Here is a 27,069-nt window from a genome sequence, read left to right as displayed (position 1 = left end):
TGTCACGTGCTGTGCATCTTGAAGTAGCAAGACTCCTGTATAAATTATATAAGGAGATTCATAGCCAGAAGAGGTCCAGTTACAACTATTAGAACAGACCAAGGAACTAAATTAAATGTTGTGCAGAAAGAATTACAGGAAATGTTAAGAACTCTCAAAGGGATAGTTCACCCAAAAATGAAAAATTTTCAGCACACTCAGACCCCCGCCAGCGAGTCTCCCAAATCGGGTCGATGCGTTCCACCTCGCTGCTTCACTGCGGGTACATCTGTGGTTCATATGACCTCACTGGTTTGGTTTCTGGGGGCCTGTCTAGCGCTCCACAGCCCGTCCCACCGGCTTATTCTGACTGCTCTGGCGTCCATCTGGCGTCCATCAAGAGGGTGGGGGACTTGCAAGCATTTTCGGTTGACGAATTGTGCCTAGAATCCGGGCCGGCTAACTCTCATGTTGTCCTGAGACCCCGGCCTGGATACGTGCCCAAGGTTCCCTTTAGGGATCAGGTAGTGAACCTGCCTGGATGGCATGGTTCAGGGGGACACTATCTGTTCACTATCGCTTGACTGCACTGTCTCTATGTCGTGTTCAGAACACCTCACAGTTTCACATGAGAAAAGAGCAGATATTACACACTTTACACAAATATTCTCACATTACTTACAATCCTATGTGATTAATTTTAGATGTTAGATAACTATTTGCTTGAGCTAGCATGAAAACTATATCCAGTGATTAAAAAAAAAACTTCTACACAAATGTGTGTATTTTTTTACTAGATCTTTCTAGTAAAGAAGAGCAGAAAAGGGCTCCGCTAAATTTTTCTCCAGGATCTGAGCAGCTTTGACACTAGATGATCCATCACCATCTGAGACCGATATGAGCTAAAACCTGCTGTGCCAAATCTAAATGATAGCATGCAATATGATAGCATTAACAAGAGTTAATTTTCTTTATACTTTTGATGTTTAAAATGACATTAAAAGAGACCTTTGAATGGTTGTTGATGGTTTATGCAAGTGCTGTTAATTTACTGTTAACAGGTACAAGTGACAAACACAATAATGTAGTGTAGTGTAACATATATAATATTCCCATGAGTTCTCATCTGGAAACATAAATCCATCATTATAAATGAAAGGGCTCTAGGATGTAAAGACATCTGTCCTTTTCATGCTACGTCTGGATTACTGCTTTCTGTCCAACACATTTCTCACATTAGGAGTTTCTATGTCGCTTTTTTCCAAGTAATTTTACGGGTTTCAACACAAAGTGTGCAGCGCAATTTAAATTATCAGTATTATAAAAAGTGAGAAAAAAATGAATGTGATGTTTTCAATATTGCGCTGAACGGTTGCTGTGGTTACCAGTGAGTTCTCTCGCGCACAGCGCATGCGCGCCACTCTAGTGCTTTTTCCGTTATATTGAAATGCGTTTCGACTCTTCATATCTACTGACATACAGCGGTTTTTTTTTTCTTTGAAGAGTTATACAAATGCCAAACGTCGGTTTAGTAAAGTTGATCGAACAAATTGTATTGCGAAAACGAAAGTGAAAGTACTTTCCAGTGTGTTTTATTTACAAGCGCCATTTTTCACCCGGGTTTAAGAATCTTTAAATAAGAACAACGGATCATCCAAGTAACAAGTGATGTTTGTGATTTAACGTGCTGTTGATGGAAAACTCGAGCCTCGAGGTGTTTAAAAACTTTATATTCAGAGCAAGTGTTCCGGTGTGGCGCATGAAAATTACTTTCTCTATAACGTAAGTAACCAAAGTAGGCCTACATTACACATGAAATTCTTAATATCCATTTTTTTCCCCTCTTATAAATTATTGGACATAGACATATAGCCTAGACCCTATATGTTAAAATACACTTGTACACTTTTTATGTAGGTCTAATTTTTTGGTTTCATTACTAAAAGCCAAAGTTTCTAGAAACCACAATGTTGTAGGCCTAACACTTTTTTCTTTTAACATCTGTAGTGTTTGTTTTAACTGTTTTGTTGTTGTTGTTGTTTTTGCTGTGTTTCTTAAACTTTGATCTAATTTTCTGTGTAAATGAATGTCATTTAATGAACATTTAATTAAACTAAACCAGTAGGAAACATTTTATTTTAAAATAGTTGGAAAAGTTCTTGAACAAATATCTGTGTATGTTAGTCAGTTTGTTTCACAGATGTATTAAATGTGGGCTTACAGTAAACTGTCCCATTTGTACAATATTTGAGGCTTCAGTGGAAGAACATTAAACTCTAGTGTTAGCAGACATATCTGACTGAAGAAGAGAATCTGCTTATTCAGATGATACCAGTTCTGAACATTCAGCAGGAATGAAATGTTGATAATGTCTAATAATTAATGATTATAAATCATAAATCTGATTTGTTTTGTCTCCATAAACACACTGAAGAAAATGTCAAATGAAATGTATTGTATTTGAGTGCGTGTGAATGAGTGTTTCTGATCTCTTACTCGAGCAGCTCCATGAAGACTGAATGAATCATGGACGACACACACACATTCAGACATGGAGATTCTCCTCCAGGATTCAGGTACTTCAATCTTCATATGATCTTAATGTTATAGAAGACTCATTTTCTGCACATAACAGGGTGTTGTGTGTGTTTGCCAGGGTTGGTATAGTGATCTGTTGTCTCTATCATATTCTGGTGCCGGGATATACAGTAGTTGGAGCCACTCAGGGTCTTTAAAGTCCACGTGAACCGGAAGTTGCAAACGACTTTTCTCCAGTGTTGTGACGTATTTCCCAGTGAAAAGGAATATTGAACAGCGGGCTGGGTTTTACTCTAGTGCTCCTCCTCTCCATCTCTCGCTCATAGCAGTCTAACGGTTTGAGGGGAGTGGTTAAGCGTTTCCCAACCCAAGCAAAACTTTTGTGTTCCCTCGCAAAGATATTTGCGTTCCCTCGCAAAACTTTGGCATTCCCTCGCAAAGATATTTGCGTTCCCACGCAAAACCTGTTTTGAGCTCGGACAGACACCTCTGTTTAATGTCCTGCTGGCAGTGTTTCAGAGCTCTGTACGTTAATGGAGCGTTTCATAGTGTTTGAACTTGGATTCAAAAAGAAATGCGGTCAGTGCTTAAGGAGTTCAGTGAAGTTTACGATATTCACAGGCTATTCGATCTTCCCTATTCTTGAGCTAAACGTTGTTAAAACACAAACGACACCTATTTACAATCGCAGTAACCTAGACAACGAGCTACAACCCATTTCTCATCAAAACAAGCTTTTATAATATAGGCTATGGATCTCTATTAGCAGGCGCTGAGAGACAAGTTCAAAGGGACCGTCTGCAAAGTGCAATATAACCCAAAAAACGACTACAGCATCAACTCATAGTAAAAAATACAAAAATAGTCATTAACTTCAATGTTACAAACTGTAGTGCCACCGAATTCAGTTTACACATCAACGGTGACCCACTGGTCATACTACACTGCTTTTGCACATTTTATATTATGAAAAATATTCAATAACTTCACTGTAACACACCAAATTTAGTTCACACATCACTGCTCTAATGTTGGTTATAGGCCTACAACACTAAAAAATAAATAGGCCTATTCTTTACACAAATTATATTGGTAGGCCTACTGTACGCAGCTTTTGCATTATATTTGCTTACTGAATTTGATGGCATTACACTTTTTTTTTCTAAAAAGGGTGAAGTTATTGATTTTATTTCATAATAAATTATCATAAAAATTATGTTTTTTTTTTTTTATCAAACTAAGTAATGTAGTATAACCAGCAGGAGAGCAGTGATGTGTGAACTGAATTTGGTGACAGTACAGTGCGTCACAGTGAAGCTATTGAATATGTTTAATAGGAATATAAAATGTGCAGAAGGGTTTTGGGATTTGCACTTTGCAGACGGCCCCTTATTTGGACTTGTCTCTCATTCATCTTTAGAGACAAATTAATATTATAACGCTCGTTTTGATGACAATTGGGTTGTAGCTCGTTGTCTAGGTTGTGATTGTAAATAGGTGTCGTTTGTGTTTTAACAACGTTTAGCTCAAGAATAGGGAAGTTCGAATAGCCTATGTGAATATTGCCAACTTCACTGAACTCCTTGAGTTAAGCACTGACCGCATTTCTTTATATTTAAGTCCAAGTTCAAACACTATGAAACGCTCCATTAACGTACGGAGCTCTGAAACACTGCCAGCGGGACTTTAAACAGGAAGTGTCTGTCCGAGCTCAAAACAGGTTTTGCGTGGGAACTGTCAAATCCGCCGTTACAATAGCAATCCGCTATGGAAAAAGCGTGTCTGCTCTTAAAGGGAATGTGAGATGATGCTCTGATTGGTTTAATTCACGTTACTCCCAAACCACACCTATGAATAATGAAGCTACTTCAGACCAACACATTTTAGATTTGCGTCGGGCGCAAGAGTCATTTATCCCGCCGGGAAAATAGCAACAGCGCCCAAGACCCGCCCACAAAGTTACTTGTGCTTTGCGCTTGACACTTGCGTTTCAGATCGTTAAAATAGGGTCCTTTGAGTTACAGACATGCATACTTTGGAATAATACACATGACAGTTTCTTCAGAGTCCCATTTTTAAACTGACACAGTTTGGCATATTCCAACAAACATAAGTGTAATTTGCGAGTTGGACATGTGGGACAAGTGCCCACCACTCTTTGCCAGGGTCGATATTGTCCCCACCACTTTTTGAAACATCTCGCAGCACGGATGTACCTAATACACACAAAACATCTCCAGTTGACTAGCAAGAGTATTAATTTCAGTAGTTTGTGTTAATTTCATTCTGGTGCTGGAATGTGGTGTTTTTGAACTCATGCTGAGTATTCGTTACCACTGTTATCAGTGTCAGAACGATCTCTTGTGACAACAGACGAACACTTCAATTAAATGATTAAAACATTAAATACAGACAGGACCATTTCTGACCATTTTATTAATTCCCCCTTACAACTTAAACACTCAACTTAAATGTTTCTAATCATCGTCTATTTTTTATACTAATATTCAGCTGCAAAATGTACTTGTGCTAAAATAAAGTGTTATGTTAAAGTGTTAACAGGAGCGTTGAGGCGCTCATTGGCATCACTCTATCTGGTTCTATATGAGTACTATATGAATTCTTGTCTCTGTTTTCTCAACTCTGTTGTGTTGTCTCTGTTCTGTCCGTCTTTGTCCATAATTAGTGAACAGTCTATGGACACTCGAGGAACATTTACAGGAAGACACGTGTCATCTAATCTGAGGTACAACATTTATGTCTAGACATAAATATATTTTACTTTCACTTTTACTTCTTCAATTTATGTTTTAATCTAATTATTTATTATTTTAGTCATGATTCTCAACTTGTCCAAAACACATGTAAATCAAATCTGCTGAAGAAGTTTCAGTGTGTGTATGAAGGAACAGCTAAGCAGGGAAACCCAACACTCCTGAATGAGATCTACACAGAGCTCTACATCACAGAGAGTGAAATTGGAGAGATCAATAATGAGCATGAGGTGAGACAGATTGAGACACAATCCAGGAGAGCAGCAACAGAGGACACATCGATTAAATGCAATGACATCTTTAGACCTTTACCTGGACAAGACAAACCCATCAGAACTGTGCTGACAAAGGGAGTCGCTGGCATTGGAAAAACAGTCTCTGTGCAGAAGTTCATTGTGGACTGGGCTGAAGGGAAAGAGAATCAGGACGTCCAGCTCATATTTCCACTTCCTTTCAGAGAGCTCAACTTGATGAAGGACAAAACACTCAGTCTTTCAGATCTTCTTCATGTCTTTTTCCCTGAAACAAAAGAAATGGAAATATCCAGTGATGAATATAAAGTGTTGTTCATCTTTGATGGTCTGGATGAGTGTCGTCTGTCTCTGAACTTTAAGAGCAAAGTGAAACTGTGTAATATATCTGAATCAGCCTCAGTGGACGAGCTGCTGATGAACCTCATTGAGGGGAATCTGCTTCCCTCTGCTCTCATCTGGATCACCTCCAGACCAGCAGCAGCGGATCTCGTCCCCTCTGAGTGTGTCCATCGAGTGACAGAGGTACGAGGCTTCAATGAGCCACAGAAGGAGGAATACTTCAGGAAGAGAATCAGTGATCAGAGTCTGGCCAATACAATCATCACACACCTGAAGTCCTCGAGGAGCCTCCACATCATGTGCCACATCCCAGTGTTCTGCTGGATCTCAGCCACTGTTCTAGAGGAGATGTTGAGTGAAGCAGAGAGAGGAGAGATTCCCAAGACTCTCACTCAGATGTACACACATTTCCTGATCATTCAGACCAACATCAATCATGAGAAGGACTATGAGAAGAGAGTGAAAGATGAAGACATGATTCTCAAACTGGGGAAACTGGCTTTCCAGCAGCTTGTGAAAGGCAACCTGATCTTCTATGAGGAAGACCTGAGAGAGTGTGGCATTGATGTGACAGAAGCATCAGTTTACTCAGGATTGTGCACTCAGATCTTCAGAGAGGAGTTGGGCTTGTATCAGGGGAAAGTCTTCTGCTTTGTTCATCTGAGCATCCAGGAACATCTAGCAGCTCGATATGCACACATTCACTTTACAAATGAGAACAGAAATGTGTTTGACAAAACCAAACAAGGTTTATTTTCTAAAATCTTAAACCAGATGAAATGTCACTCATTATCTAAGCTGCACCAGAGAGCTGTGGATGAGGCTATACAGAGTAAGAATGGAAATCTGGACCTTTTCCTGCGTTTCCTTCTGGGTCTCTCATTGGAGTCCAATCAGACTCTCTTACGAGAACTACTGACACAGACTGGAAGCTGCTCCTACAACAAAGAGGAAACAGTACAGTACATCAAACAGAAGATCAGGGAGAATTGCTCTCCAGAGAGATCCATCAATCTGTTCCACTGTCTAAATGAACTGGGTGATGATTCTCTGATGCAGGAGATCCAAGATTATCTGAAATCTGGAAAAATAGGAGGAACCAAACTCTCCTCTTCACAGTGGTCAGCTCTGGTTTATGTTTTGCTGACATCAGAGCAGAAGATGGATGTTTTTGATCTAGATCAGTTTATTGGATCCCAAAATACAGCAGGTGAAGTTCTTCAGAAGCTGCAGCCTGTGGTTAAAGAATCCAGATCAGTTCAGTAAGTCACACTGACAACAATCATTACACTGATAAAACAGGATCATATTTATGATTTTAGCATGTGTTTTCTAGCCAAAGCAATACTGTAATAGGAGAAACTCATATATATCTTAAGTAACCCTTTACAATAACAATACATGAACAATGTGAAGAGGTGACAACTGCTTTCATATACAAATCTGTTGAGAAGAATGGAGAAATTCATAAATATCTTATCATTTATATCAGTGTTTCCTGAACTGTGAGACTGAAGAGTATCATTGTTCTCTACAGGTTGTGGGATTGTGGTGTTACAGATGAAGGTTGTGCTGCTCTGACTTCAGCTCTGAGATCAAACCCCTCACACCTGAGAGACCTGGATCTGTCTGAGAATAAAGTAGGAGATTCTGGAGTCAAGCAGCTTTCTGATCTACTGCAGGATCCTCACTGTAAACTGGAGAAACTGTGGTAAGATTTTATAAAAGTCTCAACGTTGTCTGTTTCTCTCCTGTGGTGAATAATCAGTGATATACAAAAAGAAAATATACAAAAAAAGTTTACCATCAAGTAACTGAAAAGGATGTTTAATCTTCATTAGATTCTTTCCAAAGTTTCTGAGGTCATTTTACTTTTGATAGTTTTTGATAGTGTTTTATGGTGCGTATTTCTAGATACCTTTAAACTTATTTTGATTATTCTCAGGTTAGGGAAAGTACATCAAATCTGTCCTAAATTTACAGGTTAACAAGTTTACAAAAAGACATACTTGTAACAGGACAATTGCATATTTTCCACAACAATAATTATAAGCGTGATTGGATGATGTGAAGAGGTGACAACTGCTTTAATATACAAATCTGTTGAGGAGAAAGGATTAATTATATATTAATTATAATTATATATGTATATATATAATTATATATATATATATATATATATCTTATCATTCATATCAGTGTTTCCTGAACTGAGAGACTGAAGAGTGTCATTGTTCTCTACAGGTTGAGGGATTGTGGTGTTACAGATGAAGGTTGTGCTGCTCTGACTTCAGCTCTGAGATCAAACCCCTCAAACCTGAGAGATCTGAATCTGTCATGGAATAAAGTAGGAGATTCTGGAGTTAAGCTGCTCTCTGAACTACTGCAGGATCCTCACTGTAGACTGGAGATACTCAGGTAAGATTTTATTTTTTATTTATTTCAGGTTTATTTAACAGGGACAATGCACACTAATAATACATCATTAAATATTCACTTATAAAAGTCACTTATAAACATCACTTATAAAAGTCTCAACGTTGTCTGTTTCTCTCCTGTGGTTAAATAAGATTGTATAAAATGTCCCAACATAGTCCTCTATTTTAATGGTAAATAATGATTGCCATACAAAAAAATTAATAATAATAAATAATAATAATAATAAATCTACTATGAAATTACTAATGGGAATATTGATTTTATTTTTGTTTGATTCTTTCAAACGTGTCTGACATAATTTTACAATATTAATGATAGATTAAACATGAATGGATGATGTAAAGATGTGACAGCCGTGTTCATATACAGATATGTTGATGATTTTTGGGTTCTAGCATAAAAAAAATAATATTTGGTTGCACTTTATTTTAGGTGTCATTGTTACAGTGTAATTATATATTTAAGTACTGAGTAATATTAAGCAACTACATGTACTCAATATAGGGTAAGGGTAGGATTAGGATTTGGTTGAGGGTTAGCTGCATGTAATTATGCATAATTTACTCTTGTTACTATGGTAAGTGTATGTAACATAATGTAACAAGGACGCTGTTAAATAAAGAGTTATCGGATATTCTTGTAATTGTTATGATATGGAAACTAACCGATCAAGCAGTTTGTAGAAGCGGGTCTGAACCTTAGACTGGACATGTTAACCCTCTGAGGTCGGCAAACGTGCTGGCGCATTTTGCTGGATTTTCTTCACATTGTAGCACAATAAACTTAAATTACTCTGTCATTTATGGTCATACAGAAGAAATAAATTTGAAAAAATAATCTGTGAGATGTCTACTTTTGTATGTGTCCTCTTACAATCAAATTAAAACATTGTGCTTTTGTAAAATAAGGAAAATAAACAGGGGGTGCTTTCTGCCTCTCCGTCTCGGTGACCTTTTTTTTCTTGAGCACGTCTATAAACTGAAACAAAACTCAGCGAATACTTGTCACACATTTATGAGCCATATATCTTTATAAACATTTAAGTGTGTACCTTTAAATGATCGGATTCAAACTGAAAACAAATATTCTCTGTTTAAGTAATTTGTATAAAACCAACAAGATGTCCAGTTTCTCAAACCCTTGGTCATTATTTTTAATTTGACCATGCCCATGCGCACAAAAGAGATTGACATGCAAATCGTCCACGCGTCACACGAACTCGCTTGTTACCTCAAAAACAAAGCACCAAACTTCAGCAGTCTCTGCTTTTCGTCGAGTTTGGAAGACACGCCGTGAGCTTACATTGGATTCACCTCAGAAGAAGAACGTGATTTGAAGACAAGAAAGATGTAAGGTAAGAAATTCTTAATTATATTAGTTAATGTTATTGTTGCATAAACTTCACATTGCAGTTGAACTGTGACTAGATATATGGTGAATATTATAATATTTAGACCCGTGTTTACTGTTAAATACTATGTTTGTGGATATTTGCTCAAACGTAGATATGTATAATACGGTAACCATAATGTTTCATATTTTGGAGCGTGCTGTGCTTTTGAATGTTTCATATTTTGGAGTGCGCTGTGCATTTGAATGTTTCATATTTTGGAGCGCGATGTGCGTTTGAATGTTTCATATTCAAAACGCGCTATGCGTTTGAAAAGCAAAACGCACCAAACATTAGGCTTCATGTTTTTACTCCAATCTCATTTCATAACATTATAACGAATGGCAACATTTGAAGTAACATATGATAATCAATATATTTTTCTCTAGCGTAGTTGTTACTGAAGTGTTACTTTTGAAAGATTTATAGGCTGCTCTAGGTTATTGTTATTATTATTATTTTAGGCAGCACTGCGCGTAGCCTATGCCTACAAGGCACAACAAACCTGGTGTTCATTATATATTGTTGGAAACATTTGTGTCTGTGTGTGTGTGTGTGTGTGTGTGTATTCTGTGAATTTTAAAAAGCAATTTTAACCAGAAAAATCTAAAATCTATTCCCAAAATTGTGCAGCCCTATAGTTTCTCTTGATATCAGCATGTTCACAGTTTTTGTTTTTTTTTTACAGGGATCAGATGCTCCACTGATGAGTCCTGCTGACTTCAACATTCACATGAGTCTCTGTACATGAGCATGGTAATGTGAAAATCAAACACCTTGGAAATGAAAGTTTTAGGAATGGCACAAAGGTCTCTGTCTTTGGATCATTGTGTTCAATACTGTGCTTTTTTGTCCTTTGTTGTGTATCTTTGGATTATGTTGTGTTGTAAATAAATCCAAACAATCAAAAAGCCATTATTTTTTAAATCTCCTCATTCTTTGTGCAAGGTTGCTCAGAATGATCGGGCCTGATAGCTCCTAATAGGGCCATTAGGGGAGGGTCTTTGTCTTTCTCAGGTGTGAGCCATTAATATTCAGGATGTGTTTACGCCTACTCGCATAAAGCTTTCTTACACAAAACACGTCTTACAAATTTTAAAACAATATATTGTCTTATCTGAATGGGTTGTCAGGATGATTTTCACATAGTTTTGGAGCAAATATTCTAGGCTATGTGATACAATTTTCAAAAGTCTTGTGAAGAAATAATCAGTAGGGGTTTCATTGGTAAGAAATTGGTTTTCAGTGACAATTGTTTTTGTTTTTTTCACAAACCATGCATAAACGTCATTATCTCAAAACTACAAACTTTTACATACATGCTGCTGACATATTATTGTAGCAGAGTTTATGCTAAATACAGTGTAATCAGACATTAGCCATGAAAATGTCACAAGTAACAGAAAAAAGCACAAATGTCAGAGCATGTCAGAACACCTCAAGGGCCAGAAAACACCTCAGACCCCAGAGGGTTAATGGTACCGTGGATTACGTCTCTGATTGTGAAGTTCCTGCTTATCTGAGCTGTAGATCCTGAACTGAGAGACTGAAGAGTGTCATTGTTCTCTACAGGTTGAGATGTTGTGGTGTTACAGATGAAGGTTGTGCTGCTCTGACTTCAGATCTGAGATCAAACCCCTCACACCTGAGAGAACTGAGTCTGACTGAGAATAAAGTAGGAGATTCTGGAGTCAAGCAGCTCTCTGATCTACTACAGGATCCTCACTGTAAACTGGAGAAACTGTGGTAAGTCTGTATAGAATGTCCCAACATAGTCCTCTATTTTAATGGTAAATAATGATTGCCATAAAAAAAAAAAAAAAAAAAAAAAAACCTACTGTGATATTACTCATCGGAATGTTGCTTTTATTTTCATTAGATTCTTTCCAATGTGTCTGACATAATTTTACAATATTAATGATAGATTAAACATGACTGGGTGATGTAAAGATGTGTCAACCGTGTTCATATACAAATATGTTGATGATTTTTGGGTACTTGCATAAATTGTTTTTTTATATTTGGTTACACATTGTTTTAAGGTGTCATTGTTACAGTGTAATTATATATTTAAGTACTGAGTAATATTAAGCAACTACATGTACTTACTATAGGGTTAGGGTAGGATTAGGATTTGGTTGAGGGTTAGTTGCATGTAATTGTGCATACTTTACTGTTATTACTATGGTAAGTTCATGTAACATATGTAACAAGGACAATGTTAAATAAAGTGTTATCGAATATTCTTGCAATTTTTATCAAATGGAAACTAACCCGCTCAAGCAGTTTGTAGAAGCGGGTCTGAACCTTAGACTGAACCTGTTAATGGTGCCGTGGATTAAGTCTCTGATTGTGAAGTTCCTGCTTATCTGAGCTGTAGATCCTGAACTGAGAGACTGAAGAGTGTCATTGTTCTCTACAGGTTGAGGGATTGTGGTGTTACAGATGAAGGTTGTGCTGCTCTGACTTCAGCTCTGAGATCAAACCCCTCACACCTGAGAAAACTGGATCTGTCATTGAATAAAGTAGGAGATTCTGGAGTCAAGCAGCTTTCTGATCTACTGCACGATCCTCACTGTAAACTGGAGAAACTGTGGTAAGATTGTATAAAATCTCCCAACATAGTCCTCTATTTTAATGGTAAATAATGACTGCCAAAAAAAACAAAAAAACTACTGTGATATTACTCATGGGAATGTTGCTTTTGTTTTCATTAGATTCTTTCCAATGTATCTGACATAATTGTTACAATATTAATGATAGATTAAACATGACTGGATGATGTAAAGATGTGACAGCCGTGTCCATATACAGATATGTTAATGATTTTTGGGTATTTGCATAAAAAAAAAAAAAATTCAGTTACACTTTTTTTAAGGTGTCATTGTTACAGTGAAATTATATATTTAAGTACTGAGTAATATTAAGCAACTACATATACTTACTATAGGGTAAGGGTAGGATTAGGATTTGGTTGAGGGTTAGTTGCATGTAATTATGCATAATTTATTGTTATTACTATGGTAAGTTCATGTAACATATGCAACAAGGACACTGTTAAATAGTGTTATCGAATATTCTTGCAATTCTTATGATATGGAAACTAACCCGCTCAAGCAGTTTGTAGAAGTGGGTCTGAACTAGGGGTGTCGCAATATACCGGTATTGACGATAATCGTGATATTCAAAGCATGAAATATCGACATCGTGTTAATTTAGAGCAATACAATATACCGGTATTGGCGATATTGGCGTTTTCTAGATGCAGCGCTCGTCCGCGCCCGCGCAGCTAGAGTGAATCAGTGAAACAATCTGTCCACACCCGAAAAAAGTAAGCTCGCCAGTATTAAGAACAGAGTTCTTCGGCTTCAAAGAAAACAGCACCTTAAAGGTGGTCGCACACCGGACGAGAAGCGGAGCGCCACGTCTTTAAAATTCGAACACATTCTGTATGAGTGTACACACACCGGACGAGAAGCACAGATAAGTTCTATTCGGCGTCTGTCCGCGGCGCCCAGCAACGGCTCAGGACCTTGTTCAAAATCCTGCCGCGACACAGAGCGCAGAAAAAAGTGTTCAGATCACAGACTCAGCAACTATTGTATTTAATTGTATAGTATAATCATAACATAGTACAGACATTATCTCAATTCCAAAAAAACATAATGATATTGCTGGCCATAAACTGAGAAAGTGCGTGTCCGGTGTGCGATACCTCGAGTTGTCATAGACGCGACGCGGTTATTATTTTACTTACTAGTCATCATGGAATGGGAAACGTGACATTAACTGTTAACAGGGGGTTTCTGTGTTCATATATTTAATAATGGGTGATTATTAAAATTAAGAACCCCGTTTTCTTTACTCATCTTATTTTTGTAGCCTATTTGTATTTGCACTTGATTTTTTTTATTCAAATCTGCTATCTGCATGACTTTATTGGCGCCAGTGCAACAACAGGTTTAAGAGCTTTTCAGTTCTTCAGGAAACCTTCAGACAGTGTTGGGCTTCAGTTTGAAACCAGATAAACTTCACAATGCTTGTCTTCCTTCACAAAAATTTGCCATAGATTGAGTACGCAAGAAGTAAAAATGCATGTGCCTTGTGTTTATCAGTATCCTTATGTTTGTTGGGTAAAAAAGAAAAACTATTCTTTTGGCCACAATAACCATGGTGTGAAAAATCTAACATCGTGACAGCCCTAGTCTGAACCTTAGACTGGACCATGGTGCCGTGGATTAAGTCTCTGATTATGAAATTCCTGCTTATCTGAGCTGTAGATCCTGAACTGAGAAACCGAAGAGTGTCATTGTTCTCTACAGGTTGAGTGATTGTGGTGTTGCAGATGAAGGTTGTGCTGCTCTGACTTCAGCTCTGAGATCAAACCCCTCACACCTGAGAGAACTGGATCTGACATTGAATAAAGTAGGAGATTCTAGAGTCAAGCAGCTTTCTGATCTACTGCAGGATCCTCACTGTAAACTGGAGAAACTCATGTAAGATTTTATAAAAGTCTTGACGTCATCTGTTTTTCTCCTGTGGTGAATAATCAATGATATACAAAAATAAACATACATGTTTATCATCAAGTAACTTAAAAGGATGTTTAATCTTCATTAGATTATTTCCAAAGCTTTTGAGGTCATTTTACTTTTGATAGTTTTTGATAGTGTTTTATGGTGTGTATTTCTAGACACCTTTAACCTTATTTTGATTATTCTCAGGTTAGGGAAAGTACATCAGATCTGTCCTAAATCATAAGCATCTGAATTTTCATACTCACAATCTATAGGTCAGAAGACTTCTTCGTAGTCTGTTCAGTTCAGTTTTTTAGAAAACAAATACTTTTAGCAGGCAAGCTTCTTAGTTTCAATTAAATATAGTATTATTATTTACAGGTTAACTAGTTTACAAAAAGGCCTACTTGTAACAGGACAATTGCATATTTTCCACAACAATAGTTATATGATTGGATGATGTGAAGAGGTGACAAATGCTTTCATATACAAATCTGTTGAGGAGAAAGGAGAAATTCATATATATATATAATCATTTATATCAGTGTTTCCTGAACTGAGAGACTGAAGAGTGTCATTGTTCTCTACAGGTTGAGATGGTGTGGTGTTACAGATGAAGGTTGTGCTGCTCTGACTTCAGCTCTGAGATCAAACCCCTCACACCTGAGAGAACTGGATATGTCATGGAATAAAGTAGGAGATTCTGGAGTCAAGCAGCTCTCTGATCTACTGCAGGATCCTCACTGTAAACTGGAGAAACTCGAGTAAGTTTTTATAAAAGTCTCAACGTCGTCTGTTTTTCTCCTGTGGTGAATAATCAATGATATACAAAAATAATATATACAAAAAATGTTTACCATCAAGTAACTGAAAATTATGTTTAATCTTTAGTGGATTCTTTCCAAAGCTTCTGAACTCATTTTACTTTTGATAGTTTTTGATAGTTATAAACATGATTGGATGACGTGAAGAGGTGACAACTGCTTTCATATACAAATCTGTTGAGGAGAAATTCATATATATCGTATCATTTATATCAGTGTTTCCTGAACCGAGAGACTGAAGAGTGTCATTGTTCTCTACAGGTTGAGGGATTGTGGTGTTACAGATGAAGGTTGTGCTGCTCTGACTTCAGCTCTGAGATCAAACCCCTCACACCTGAGAGACCTGGATCTGACTGAGAATGAAGTAGGAGATTCTGGAGTCGAGCAGCTCTCTGATCTACTGCAGGATCCTCACTGTAAACTGGAGATACTGATGTAAGTTTGTATAAAATGTACTCCTCTATTTTAATGGTACAGTAAATAATGATTGCCATACAAAAAAAAAGAAAAAATTGTGAAATTACTAGGGCTGTGAAAAGATTAATCGCGATTAATCGCATCCAAAATAAATGTTTGTGTTTAAATAATATATGTGTGTGTACTGTGTATAATTAAATTTGTATATATAAATACACACACATGCATGTATATATTTAAGAAAAACTGTTATTTATATATAAAAAAATTATATTTATATATAATATAAATTATATATAAATATATACAGTATATGTATGCAAATATTTCTTAAATATATACATGCATGTGTGTGTATTTATATATACAAAATAATTATACCAAGTATAAACACAAATATATTATGTAAACACAAACTTTTATTTTGGATGTGATTAATCGCGATTAATCTTTTCACAGCCCTAGAAATTACTAATGGGAATGTTGCTTTTATTTTCAAGCACAGTCTTTCCAATGTGTCTGACATCATTTTACAGTATTAAAGGGATACTTCACCGCTGGTGATCCTGAACTGAGAGACTGAAGAGTGTCATTGTTCTCTACAGGTTGAGGGATTGTGGTGTTACAGATGAAGGTTGTGCTGCTCTGACTTCAGCTCTGAGATCAAACCCCTCACACCTGAGAGAACTGAGTCTGTTTGGAAATAAACTAAGTTACTCAGGTGTGAAGCCGCTCTCTGATCTGAAGGAGGATCCACATTATAAACTGGACACACTTGAGTGAGTAGTGATGATTAAAACTGTTCATATTTTAATTGAAAGCTTTTATTATTATCTTTTTATTGCTAAATTATGTATTTTGAGAGAATGTCAATTGCAATAAAAGATAATGGTAAATATGTATCACTAGTTTCTTTATCATAAATAAAACTGAGCCAATGACACAGAAAGAGGACAGTCATACAGGATTATAGATAAGGGTCAAGGGTCATCATTCACGGTGACTTAGAAGCAAAATCAAAATCTGAATGTTTAAAAACAGCTTTAACAATTGCGTATCACAGTATTTATTATATTATAATCTCTCACTTAATAATTTAAGTAGTTTCTTTTAGTTGTTCTAAAGTTGACGTAATGTCGCACACATTTGACTGTCTGTGTTTTACTGACAGGTTTTAGATGTTAGTCTGACCTTCTCTGGATCAGCTGATGGAGAATAAAGAGCCTCTACAGACACAATCACATTCAACAGAATCAACAGACACAAACCCACAGTGATCATCACACACACGTGTGTTTGTGTAACTTTACAGAATGATCCAATCCTTCATCCAAAGTCAAACAAGGAAACCTTCAACCAGATGAAACTGGATTAATATTCTGAATGTTCAGATCCAATCTGACCTCTGACCTGTAATGCCTGAATCATAATCATACACTGTTTGTTCGTTGGTCAGAGGAAAACTGAGCGACTGAGTCTGGTTTCTGCCAAGGTTTTCTTCTCCATTCTGACACTGATGGAGTTTGAGTTCCTGTCACTGTCGCCTCTGGCTTGCTTAGTTGGAGACACTTAATATTCAACAATATTATAAATCTGCATTGACACCATTATATGAGAACTGAACTGAGCTGGACAATGACATCACGTTTTCTCCAGAGCAGCTGTATAGATAAATGAACTAAAGTAATAACTTTTTTACAACAGAAATGCATCAACACTGAACTTACTTAAGCTGGACTATGGCAGTATTTGATTCTAGATCTGTTGTACAGCAGGAACAAACTTTGTTGCATTATTTTCCTGTTATCACTTGTTAAGTAAACATGCAATTTATTCTTTTATAATGCCTCATATATATAGGCTAATATGATATTAACCACAATTGTAATCTTGTAAGAGAGAGTGTTGTATAAGAGAAACACTGCAACTTGTATTGTTTTATTATTTTTGTATTGTTTTATTATTTTTGTATTGTTTTATTATTTTAATCAAGTTTTATTATGAATCTGGTTTATTAAGAAAAACACTAAAACTTGTATTGTAAAAGTTTTATTATGAATCTGGTGTATATTGAAAAAAACACTGCAATTTGCATTGTAAAAGTTTTTTATTATAATAATGCATGAAAGAAATGACTATACTATATTCGATGTTTAAGCATTTAACCAAATGAACTACAGTAGGTAGTAATAACACTAAGTAGTAGAAAGCATGTATCTTAGCAAAGTAGAAATGGCAAGCAATACCTGTTTGATGAGGAGCATGAGACGCAGGAGAGAGGCAGAGGGTCCAGAGCAGCAAGAAAAGGAGAACAAAGGAAAGAGCTTTATATATGGAGTTTAGAAGGGGGTTTCCAGAACTGAGGACAGTTCAAGACTTCGGATTGGACAGATTGTCTGTAAAGGACTGAATCTGTGCGGAGGGTGTGTGGACTATAAAAAGTATTGTAAGGAATGTCAAAGTCAGACGCTGGTTCACCAAGGACGGCCTCTCCGGTGTTAGATGCCTTGCCATTGCGCCTCATGAAGATGAAAGCTTGCAAATTAATTGGTTTTGAATTACTTTTACTTTTATTTTATATATTAGTACCTTTTATGTAAATTTGTTAACCTGTATTTAATAAAAAATACATTTAATTGAAAATAAGAAGCTCGCCTGCCTTAACCCCCTGAGGTCGGCTATCGCGCCGGCGCGATAGGCTCGTTTTTTTTCGTATGAGTGCAAAAAAAAAAATAAAAAAAAAAATATTAATTTTTATCTTATATGCTTGTGTTATACATCAATCGATCCTGTTTAGTGTGTATTTTTTTTGTGTATGCTCATAATAAAAACAAAGTGTTGTGCTTTTCGCCAAACAAAGAAAAATAAACATGATGCGAGTTCTGCCTACTCTCCGTCAGTGAAGTCAATTCTGAAACGCGTCCGAAAATGAACTGTAACTCAGCGAATACTCAGTCAAACAGGCATACAGTCACACAGGCATGAAGCTTGAATTATCTTCTTTCAAATGAAGTAATTTTTATAAAAAACAAATATTCACAGTTTATATAATATGTATGTAAAGAGAGAGATGTCAGTCGTTCTCATCTCAGCTAATTAAGTTTTAATGTGACTCCGCCTACGGAGACCGCGCTATTCAAACGCAAATGTGAGGCGATCCATACAAACCTGTGAAACGCCCACATCCGCTGGATAAGGCCGGTGAAACACTGTATGCGTGGCGTAAGCGTCTCAGCTGCGTGGCGTGTCCGTTTTTATTTCGGCTCCCATCCATGTTAACAGTTTAGAGTTTGCATACTGCCTGTGTGAGACGCGCGTCTCAGGCGCGGCACGAGCCACGTGGAAAACGCGTGCATTCTAGAAATAGAACCGACGCCTATTTTTCACGCGACACGCAAGCGTCTTGGAAGCGTTTCCATGCAAAATTGAATAGGAAAATCTGTTTATTTGTCATTTTGACACGAATACATATTAATAAATGTCCTTTTGATGTTTAAAAGTGTCTAGGTTTTGACATAAATGCAAATATAAATGTAATTTTACAAAATATGATCGATTTTCAAATACTGCTGTATTGAATGAAAAGCTTTTAGCAAACTCTATTGCTATACTGAGATGAGGAATATATACTGTATGTGTTTTGTCAAAAATAAAGTCATCAACTAACTAATGAATCCTTTACTTTGAAATACGTATGATAAAATGTATACTTTAGTTTTGAAAGACGTTGACTAGTTTTGAAAAGATTATAAAGTATGTATGTGCATGCATATATATATGTGTGTGTGTATATATGAAGAGTTCAGATGCAAAAGCCTCTAAATGCCATCTGAAATTTTCTCCTAGAATGATCATTTTTATGAAGCTTGTATATTTAAGTTAGCTATAGGTGACACGTCACCTGAATGAATGGCTCATTAAGTATGCAGGGACGTAGTCTCACCAGGTGTGAACTACTACATATGCATGATGCTGTTGGAGCGTTTACGCCCCATCCGCATATTGGCTTTCCAAACTAAAAGTGTTTCACAAAACTAAAATCAATGTATCGTTTTTTTGTGGATGATTAGGCAGGATGATTTTCATATCATTTTGAAGAAAAAACACTAGGCGATGAAATCCATTAGTCAAAAGTCTTATTGCCACATATTTAGTATGTGTTTTGTGGCCTTATTTCAGAAACTTTAGTTTTTAGTTTTTTCAATAACCACGCATAAACATTATTCTCTCAAAAATGCAGACATGTACATTCTTGTTGCTCACATATTATGGTAGCCCTGTTTGTGCTAAATAGTGTGTAAATTTTTTTTTGCCATTAATATGTTTATAAGCAACTGAAAAAAGCACAAATGTCAGGGCATGTCAGAACATCTCAAGGACCCCAAAAACACCCCAGACCCCAGAGGGTTAAGTCTCTGTTTTACAAAAGATTGAGCTGAACTAAACCACGGAGCAGTCTTTCGACTGAATTGTATGTATGGAAATTTATGTACTTATTGTTTAGAACGAATTCGACTGACTTTACCTAACCTGAGAATAAACAAAATAAGGTAGAAGGTGTCTATATTTAAGACCCAAACAAGAGGTTAAATTAAGTACCACAAAACACACTGTAAAGCTGCTTTGAAAATATCTGTATTGTAAAAGGGTCATTCTATGGAAATGTCCTTTTTTCTGTTCCTAGCCTTTACAGAAATATTACACTTAAAAAAACACTTTAGGGTTACAATTTCTTTACATTTTGAACAATTACACCTTCTTGAGCCATCAATGTGGCAATATTTGATTTTAATTAATTATATAGAATTCCAAGCACCACAGAAGTGCTCGTCCCCACAGTCATGCACAGAGGGAAAATGCTTTATTTTGAGGTCAATAACAGGTTTTTACACCATTTAAAATACAATAATGTATACATAATTATCAAATATATTATGTAAATGATATAAACAACCAAAATGCAGAATAAATATTATAAAATATATAATGAAAGTAATGGTCCCCTGGAGTTGTGTCACTGGTGTTACCATTAAACAAAAATCTCTTATTTTGAAATAAAAATCACACTGATGACATTACTTGACTTCCTTCTTCCAATTTGCTGAATATCTATGAAGAAAAGCCCATGGTAGATCCACTCTTTCTTTTCAGTTATCAGAAATCTTATCATTTATGTCATGATTTCATATGAAGCTTTTAGTTGAACTCACTGGTATGACCTACTTTACTGTTAGGTAATTGTAAAAAAAACTAGAATACAAATGGATTAAACTACTTAATTTAGTTAGTATACCATGATTGACAACATGTGGATTGATACCTTGCAGCAGCCATTTTGTAAAATGAATTTTTCATGAAAATTGTCACTGGTGTTACTGTCACTGGTGTCACCTTTCTTATGGGTAACACCAGTAACATCTGTGACTCCAATTTATAGATAAAGTTTATTCAAAGCTATTCATTTAGATTATATGCCAAATGTAACAATTTAGTCTCATCTACTTAATTATAGTTGAAGAATTATGATCTTTGGTCTTATGCATGTCATTGGTGATTCATTGTGTCACTGTCTTTTTTTCTGTCACATTAAATACAATGTCACATGTGACATAATAATTTTACATCCATTTAATTCTGCTACACTCAAAAGTTAAGATTTAAAGGATTGCATCATTACTTGATTTTAACTGGTTTTCAAATATTTTCATTGTTATAGCAAACACATGGTTGCGCAAACGAACTAACCTCATTCAAGCACACTGATTAAACAAACCTGAATAAAATAAATAAAACATAATCTCCTTATTTGTTGCATTATTATTATTTTTCGGTAACTCTGACTACATGTGCTGAAAATTGTTTGAAATAATATTTCATAAAAACCTTTAATATTGCCAAAGAAGTACGGTAACACCAGTGACAAAAAAATGGTACATGCGGTCTTTAAATACATGGACAAAAAAAAATATAAAAAATTATTACGCTGTAATTTATGCGTATTCATAAAGTCAAAGGGTAATCTAATAATGTTGTGTAAGTTTAAATGTTAGAAAAATAAATACATTTTAAGACATCTTGCCATCCCAAAAGTGGACGTTTCTGTAGAATGACCCAAAAAGCGCTATATAAATAAAGGTGACTTGACTTCTGTTTCTACAGAAGTGACATTTATACTGCAAATGCTCTACTACAAACATCTCCATATATAAAATGTATTTAATGATTTAATTTGAGTAATTCAGCCTACCAAACATATTCAAATGCCTTTGATTATAGTACAATTAAATCATCTATTGTCTTTTATTTCTTATTTATTTAAAAGCAATGATGCATCGCCACTTTTAAATGTTTAATGAAAATCTATTTTTTAAATTTGAATTAATTATCTATGGACACCTTTCAGTAATAAAATGGTTAATCATGTTTTCATTTTCATTCAGAATTGCAGAATATACATTCCATATGCTGTATTTAATCTATTGCCAACTCCACATTAAATCTTGTATATGAACGATTAACTGTATTCTATTATAAGTCGATTCAGCAGTCAGAGATGAAACTCAGAGTCCAGCTGTGTGTCCATGAAGAGTGACCGTTCTGGACAAACCAGTGAAATCAAATGATCTGAAGTACAGCAGATCATTGGATGGAGAGATAGAAAGAACTAACTAGATCTTTCTATGTGAGGTTTATTCGTCAAATAAACTATATTCATGCTCGTCTCAATTCTATTATCCTAGATCTTTCTATGTGAGGTTTATTTGTCAAATAAACTATATTCATGCTCGTCTCAATTCTATTATCTCTGTTCTATTCTAATACTTATACCAACTCACATTACTTTGACCTCTTTAATTTTTGGTAGTCGATTATTGTAATATTTTGTTCATGACTCTCTATTAACTCTTTCCCCCGCCATTGATGAAAATTTTTAGCTTTCCGTTGTAACAATTCAAATTAAAGACAAAATGAAACACAAAAAATAAGGGGTAACCACATCCAAGTATATTTGCCAAACAACAGTTCAAAACAAATGCATACCAATTTTTTTTTTTTTTAAATGAAAAATACAACCACACCAGAAATCAACAATAGGCCTACGCCACAATCACCAAAAAACAGCTCCAAAGACTCCTTTACCATCAACTTAGTCCATAAAATGTCCACACAGAAACACAAACTGATAATATGGGAATATAGATAATGTGGGTGTAATGAATATAAGGAACCTGTAATCCAAAGATCAATCAGTGCACAGTCTGAGCACAAAAAAATTCAGTTCAAAGTCAGTTCAGTCGCAACCACAGTCTCGTCGTAGTGAATAACTCACTCAGACAAAAATAGTTGAAAAAGTTGAAAAAAAGGGGGAAAAAATATAATCCACAAGGGTGATCCAAACGAAGAAGAGTTGATGCTGGTGTAAAGTCTGTGGTGAATGAATAGATTTCGGGTAGCACACCAAACAAACACAGTTGATGAAATAAACGGCCTACAATGACTCATTTCACATAAAAAGACAACACAGTTGCGCCTGCTTCCATTTATCTGTGATTACAAGAATGCATAAAACAACTATATTCTACGATCTTTGTTCTTGTTCAGATGCTCAGGGCACTGTTTAGCCATAGAAACAGGTAGATGGAGTAATATTCCAATGACAGAGAGATTCTATAATTATTGTAATCTAACTATGAATACCTATGTTACTAAAGACGAGAAGCATTTCTTGTATGACTTTTCTTTGTATGTAGATTGCGTAAGAAATATTTGGGTGATCTCACACTAGTTGGTGATGTTTGTATTGATGTGTCACAGGTTTGTGCTTCATTTCACCATCACTACCAGAGGGTGAGACAGGAACGGGAAAACCAGGAACATGGAAAACAGTGTAAATGCTCAGGAATGCAGTGTTACACGCACAAGACTTCGCAGGGAATGAATGTGAAAACCAGGCTATAATAGGGCGAGTTAAACAATGAGACACAGGTGGATGCAATCAGGGATGATGAGTCCAGGCAGAGAGTTATGGGAAATGTAGTTTGTGAGGGAATGACAATAGTCTGTTGTGGAGTGCCCTCTGGTGGCTCTCAAGGGCACTCCAGCTGGTGACCGTTACATGTTTCACCTGGTCTTTTCTCTTCCCCGTTTAATAACAGGTCTATCAACCAGAACAGAAAAATGACATTCTTATCATTCTGTAAGTTACACACATGTGTGTGTGTGATGATCACTGTGGGTTTGTGTCTGTTGATTCTGTTGAATGTGATTGTCTGTAGTGGCTCTTTATTCTCCATCAGCTGATCCAGAGAAGGTCAGACTAACATCTAAAACCTGTAACTAAAACACAGACAGTCAAATGTGTGCGACATTATTGCATTATCATACTCTATTTATTAAGTTCTCAAAGAATGAAGGGGAAAAATTAGAGAAACAACAACCCCAGACATATGATAACATTGGATGTAACATCAACACGAAAATATAAGTGAATTTAACTCAATGTATATGAGTTTACAGTATTCTTAAATGGTTAAAAAAAATTTAAAATGGTTTAAGGCAATCAGTTTCCTCAAATGGTTTGAGTTACCGTAACTTATTGGGTTTTACAGTGCTGCACCTTTTTGGCTTTTAACAACATCTGTGATGAAAGGAAATATTCTCAAAACTTTTAAAGCAGGAAAGGTTATTTATTAAGTTACACATTTAAATATACAGACAATAGTGCTTAATTGCATATTCCTTCAATTCACAAACAGTGCAAACATTACAATATCTGTCCTCATAAGACATAACTGCTCACATTCACACATATCTGATAATCAGCAACTTCACAGTCACAGTGAGGTCATAAAAAAGACTTATCCTAAACACGTTATAATTCATTTGGCATAGCAATATGACTGTAAAGTCCACCAGACATTGTGCTGCTTCTAAATTTCTAAGATAAATAGCACAAAAAGTAACAAAACTACAATTTTACCAAATTCCATTTCAAAATACATAATTAAAAAATATTAATGTATCCAAAAATGGTTATGGCGTTTATAAAGCAACTAGTTCCTTTAAAAAAGCTTATTGTTAAGAAAAAAAGCTTTTATGCTTTTTAAAATGAGCTCAAAATTTAATTTTATTAAATCAAGTGATGTGACAAGGCAAGAATGCTAAACAACATGTATAACAATGTTGGCTGAGAGTGCAAAATGTTATTTTCCTTTTCACCCCATCTTCTGTCTAGGAGAGCATTAATGCACGGACGGCCACGAGCTGAAGCCCAGGGGGTAATACTAGCTGCTCAAAAAGAATATTTTTAAAAGCAGCTAGTATACCTATTATGCTTTTTTACTTTTTCAACTTTCTTTAGTGTGTAATGTTGCTGTTTGAGTAAACAGATCTGCAAGATTACAAAGCTCAAAGTTCACTACAAAGGGAGATATTTTATGTAACAGAATCCACTTTTCAAGAACTACAACAAATGGCTCGTTTGGACTACAACACGTTTTTTTCCGGATCTTATGAAGTCATAATGTTCCTTATTTAAATAATCCCTGCCCAAACAAGTTGGCGAGGCCTGGTTGAGCTGCATTAGAGAAGATGAAGAGTATTATTGTTGTTTTTTACACCCCGGAAAACGTTTGTCCAAAGGCTTACGAACTTAGAGAGGTTACATTTATTTTTAACTCTGTTCCTGAACATTATAACCGTAACATTTGTTCCACAAAAACACGTCCAGAAGAGAGTTTAATGCAGGCTATATGCACAAAAGCTTCTCCTGAAAGACGGAGCCATTCCCACTTTGTCGGAACAATCTGTTCATGGATCACAACTTGTAAGTATGTCTTATTATTTGTATTTGTGTTTTTTATTAAGAATTTCAATTATATGTTTGATGTTGCTGTGATAGCTATGATGAAAAGCTTTGTCTCTGCTAACTAACATACCAGTATTGATGTAGTGTTTACTGGTGCTTTTGTAAGACTGTTCATCACCCTTTAGGAAAATTATTCATGATTCTGTGATCGATTACTGTTTGTATTACCATAGTTTTCCAGCAAATATGATGAAATGGTGGATAACATAATATCTTAAATAAAATTACATCAAAAAAACATACCACTCTGAAACTGTGAAATCTGTTATGCACGATCCTCTTGTTCGTTAACATTGTCAGGGTCTGAATCAGAGCTCGAATTGGTTTGAAATCACCTCCATCATTCATATTTACATCTGAGAGCAGATGGTGCTGTACGCTTTTGACTCACTCTCGTGGTCCTTTGAAATTGAGTACTTCCCTGTTAGCGATTAAGGGCACAGACAGTTCAACTGGGAAATCCAATATGCTTCAGGTGGAAGAGGGGAAGCTGGAAAGAGAGCATATTTATTTATTTATTAACTCAATGTTTAACGATTTTGTAATGTTCTCAATGCCTCTTATTTTACTTACTATGTTCTTGTTTTGTCATCATTTATGTAGTTCAATCCGTCCTTTGATTCTGTTCTAGATTCTGTAGAGGAGATTGAAAAAGGTTTGTCATTCAGTTTAGCATCAATCATCGTTCAAATCATGATGTAACTTCACCTGTTTAAATGCTTTAAACATAATATTTCTGCTCATCCACTGATCTTCTCTCACCTGTGACTGTCACCATGATCAAGATTTCTCCTTCAGAGTCCAGAACCTCATATGTTCCAGTGTCAGTGACTGTAAAATTATTAATAATCAGGTTTCTATCTCTAATAGTCATTCGATCTCTCCTGACCCCGTGACTTCTGCTCCAATCCTCCTTTCGCCCTGTGCTTCTTTTGGCCCAGTGCACAACTTTATCAGCGTTGATCAACAGAACATTCAACTTCAGTTCCTCACCTTTCTTTACAGAGATCTCATCTGAGGAGAAACAGAGACATTCATCATTATTATAATGGTGTCAATCAGTCAAGGCCATATGCATACATTAATATTTAGGATTGGAGACCAAATGTAATCATTTAAAAATCCACCACTGTGAAGCATATATTGGATTAACTAATCTGAATATTAGTGTCCCATTCAGCGTGTCTCCTGGTTGCAGGCCTGTGTGCAATTCTAACACAATTATTAAAGGAAAACCAGAAAGCACATGCACATCGCTCCAGCTCTGTCTGATCATCATTGTGATAAGAGACTATAAGAATGCCCTAGTGGAAAAAACGTATACTGTATTGTATTTGAAATATATTCCCTTTTTCAATAGTACATTGCAAATATACTAACAAAAAGTGTGCTATCTTTAAATATATTAAAAATATATTAGCATCATGCTTTTTTTTTCACAGTACAACTTTTAACACACTTTAAAATAATTGTTCTGTTGTGTGTTCTTGGCTCATGCTTTACGAGCAGAACAAATGCCAAGCGATCGCTTTGATCTACTATTGATGAATTATGACAATGTTTACCTTACTGTGTTTATATCATGATTCTTCTGCTGTTACACAAGCGCCACCTGTTGGTCAAATCGCTTTTTCATTAAAAAAAAAGGGGAATGTGCAAAAGTTTGGACACCCATTCAGTCAGTACTTAGTAACAACTTCTAAATGTTTCTTCTGTCTTGCTAAAAGTGT

General features: G+C 35.8%; 2 protein-coding genes across 3 annotated transcripts in view; one reads left to right on the top strand and one right to left on the bottom strand.

The window, feature by feature from the left end:
• Positions 1-1,403: 1,403 nt before the first annotated feature.
• Positions 1,404-18,193, top strand: LOC307163668 (protein NLRC3-like). 2 transcript variants are annotated; one of them, XM_079879814.1, is made up of 13 exons: positions 1,404-1,761; positions 2,484-2,555; positions 5,204-5,263; positions 5,353-7,146; positions 7,422-7,595; positions 8,129-8,302; positions 11,286-11,459; positions 12,136-12,309; positions 14,036-14,209; positions 14,821-14,994; positions 15,316-15,489; positions 16,077-16,250; positions 16,643-18,193. In XM_079879814.1, the coding sequence occupies exons 2-13, from the start codon at positions 2,506-2,508 to the stop codon at positions 16,647-16,649; spliced, it is 3,303 nt and encodes a 1,100-aa protein (XP_079735940.1). In that variant the 5' UTR covers positions 1,404-1,761; positions 2,484-2,505; the 3' UTR covers positions 16,650-18,193. The 2 variants fall into 2 exon arrangements, with proteins under 2 accessions (XP_079735940.1, XP_079735941.1); XM_079879815.1 differs by lacking the exons at positions 14,036-14,209; positions 14,821-14,994 and having other exon boundaries at positions 16,643-18,187.
• Positions 18,194-25,398: 7,205 nt separating this feature from the next.
• The window catches only part of LOC307163747 (uncharacterized protein), a 70,130-nt gene continuing 68,459 nt past the window's right edge, over positions 25,399-27,069 (bottom strand). The window contains exons 3-5 of the mRNA XM_079879970.1: positions 26,102-26,353; positions 25,913-25,961; positions 25,399-25,829 (exon numbers count right to left, since the gene is read on the bottom strand). Coding sequence (XP_079736096.1) covers positions 25,811-25,829; positions 25,913-25,961; positions 26,102-26,353 — 320 coding nt within the window. The 3' untranslated portion in view covers positions 25,399-25,810. The remainder of the gene's footprint in view (positions 25,830-25,912; positions 25,962-26,101; positions 26,354-27,069) is intronic.

Source organism: Squalius cephalus (genome assembly GCF_949319135.1).
Source record: "Squalius cephalus genome assembly, chromosome: 8".
NCBI lineage: Eukaryota > Metazoa > Chordata > Actinopteri > Cypriniformes > Leuciscidae > Squalius > Squalius cephalus.
The sequence above is the reverse complement of the archived record's forward strand: the minus strand, read 5'-3'. Positions and strand labels throughout refer to the sequence as shown.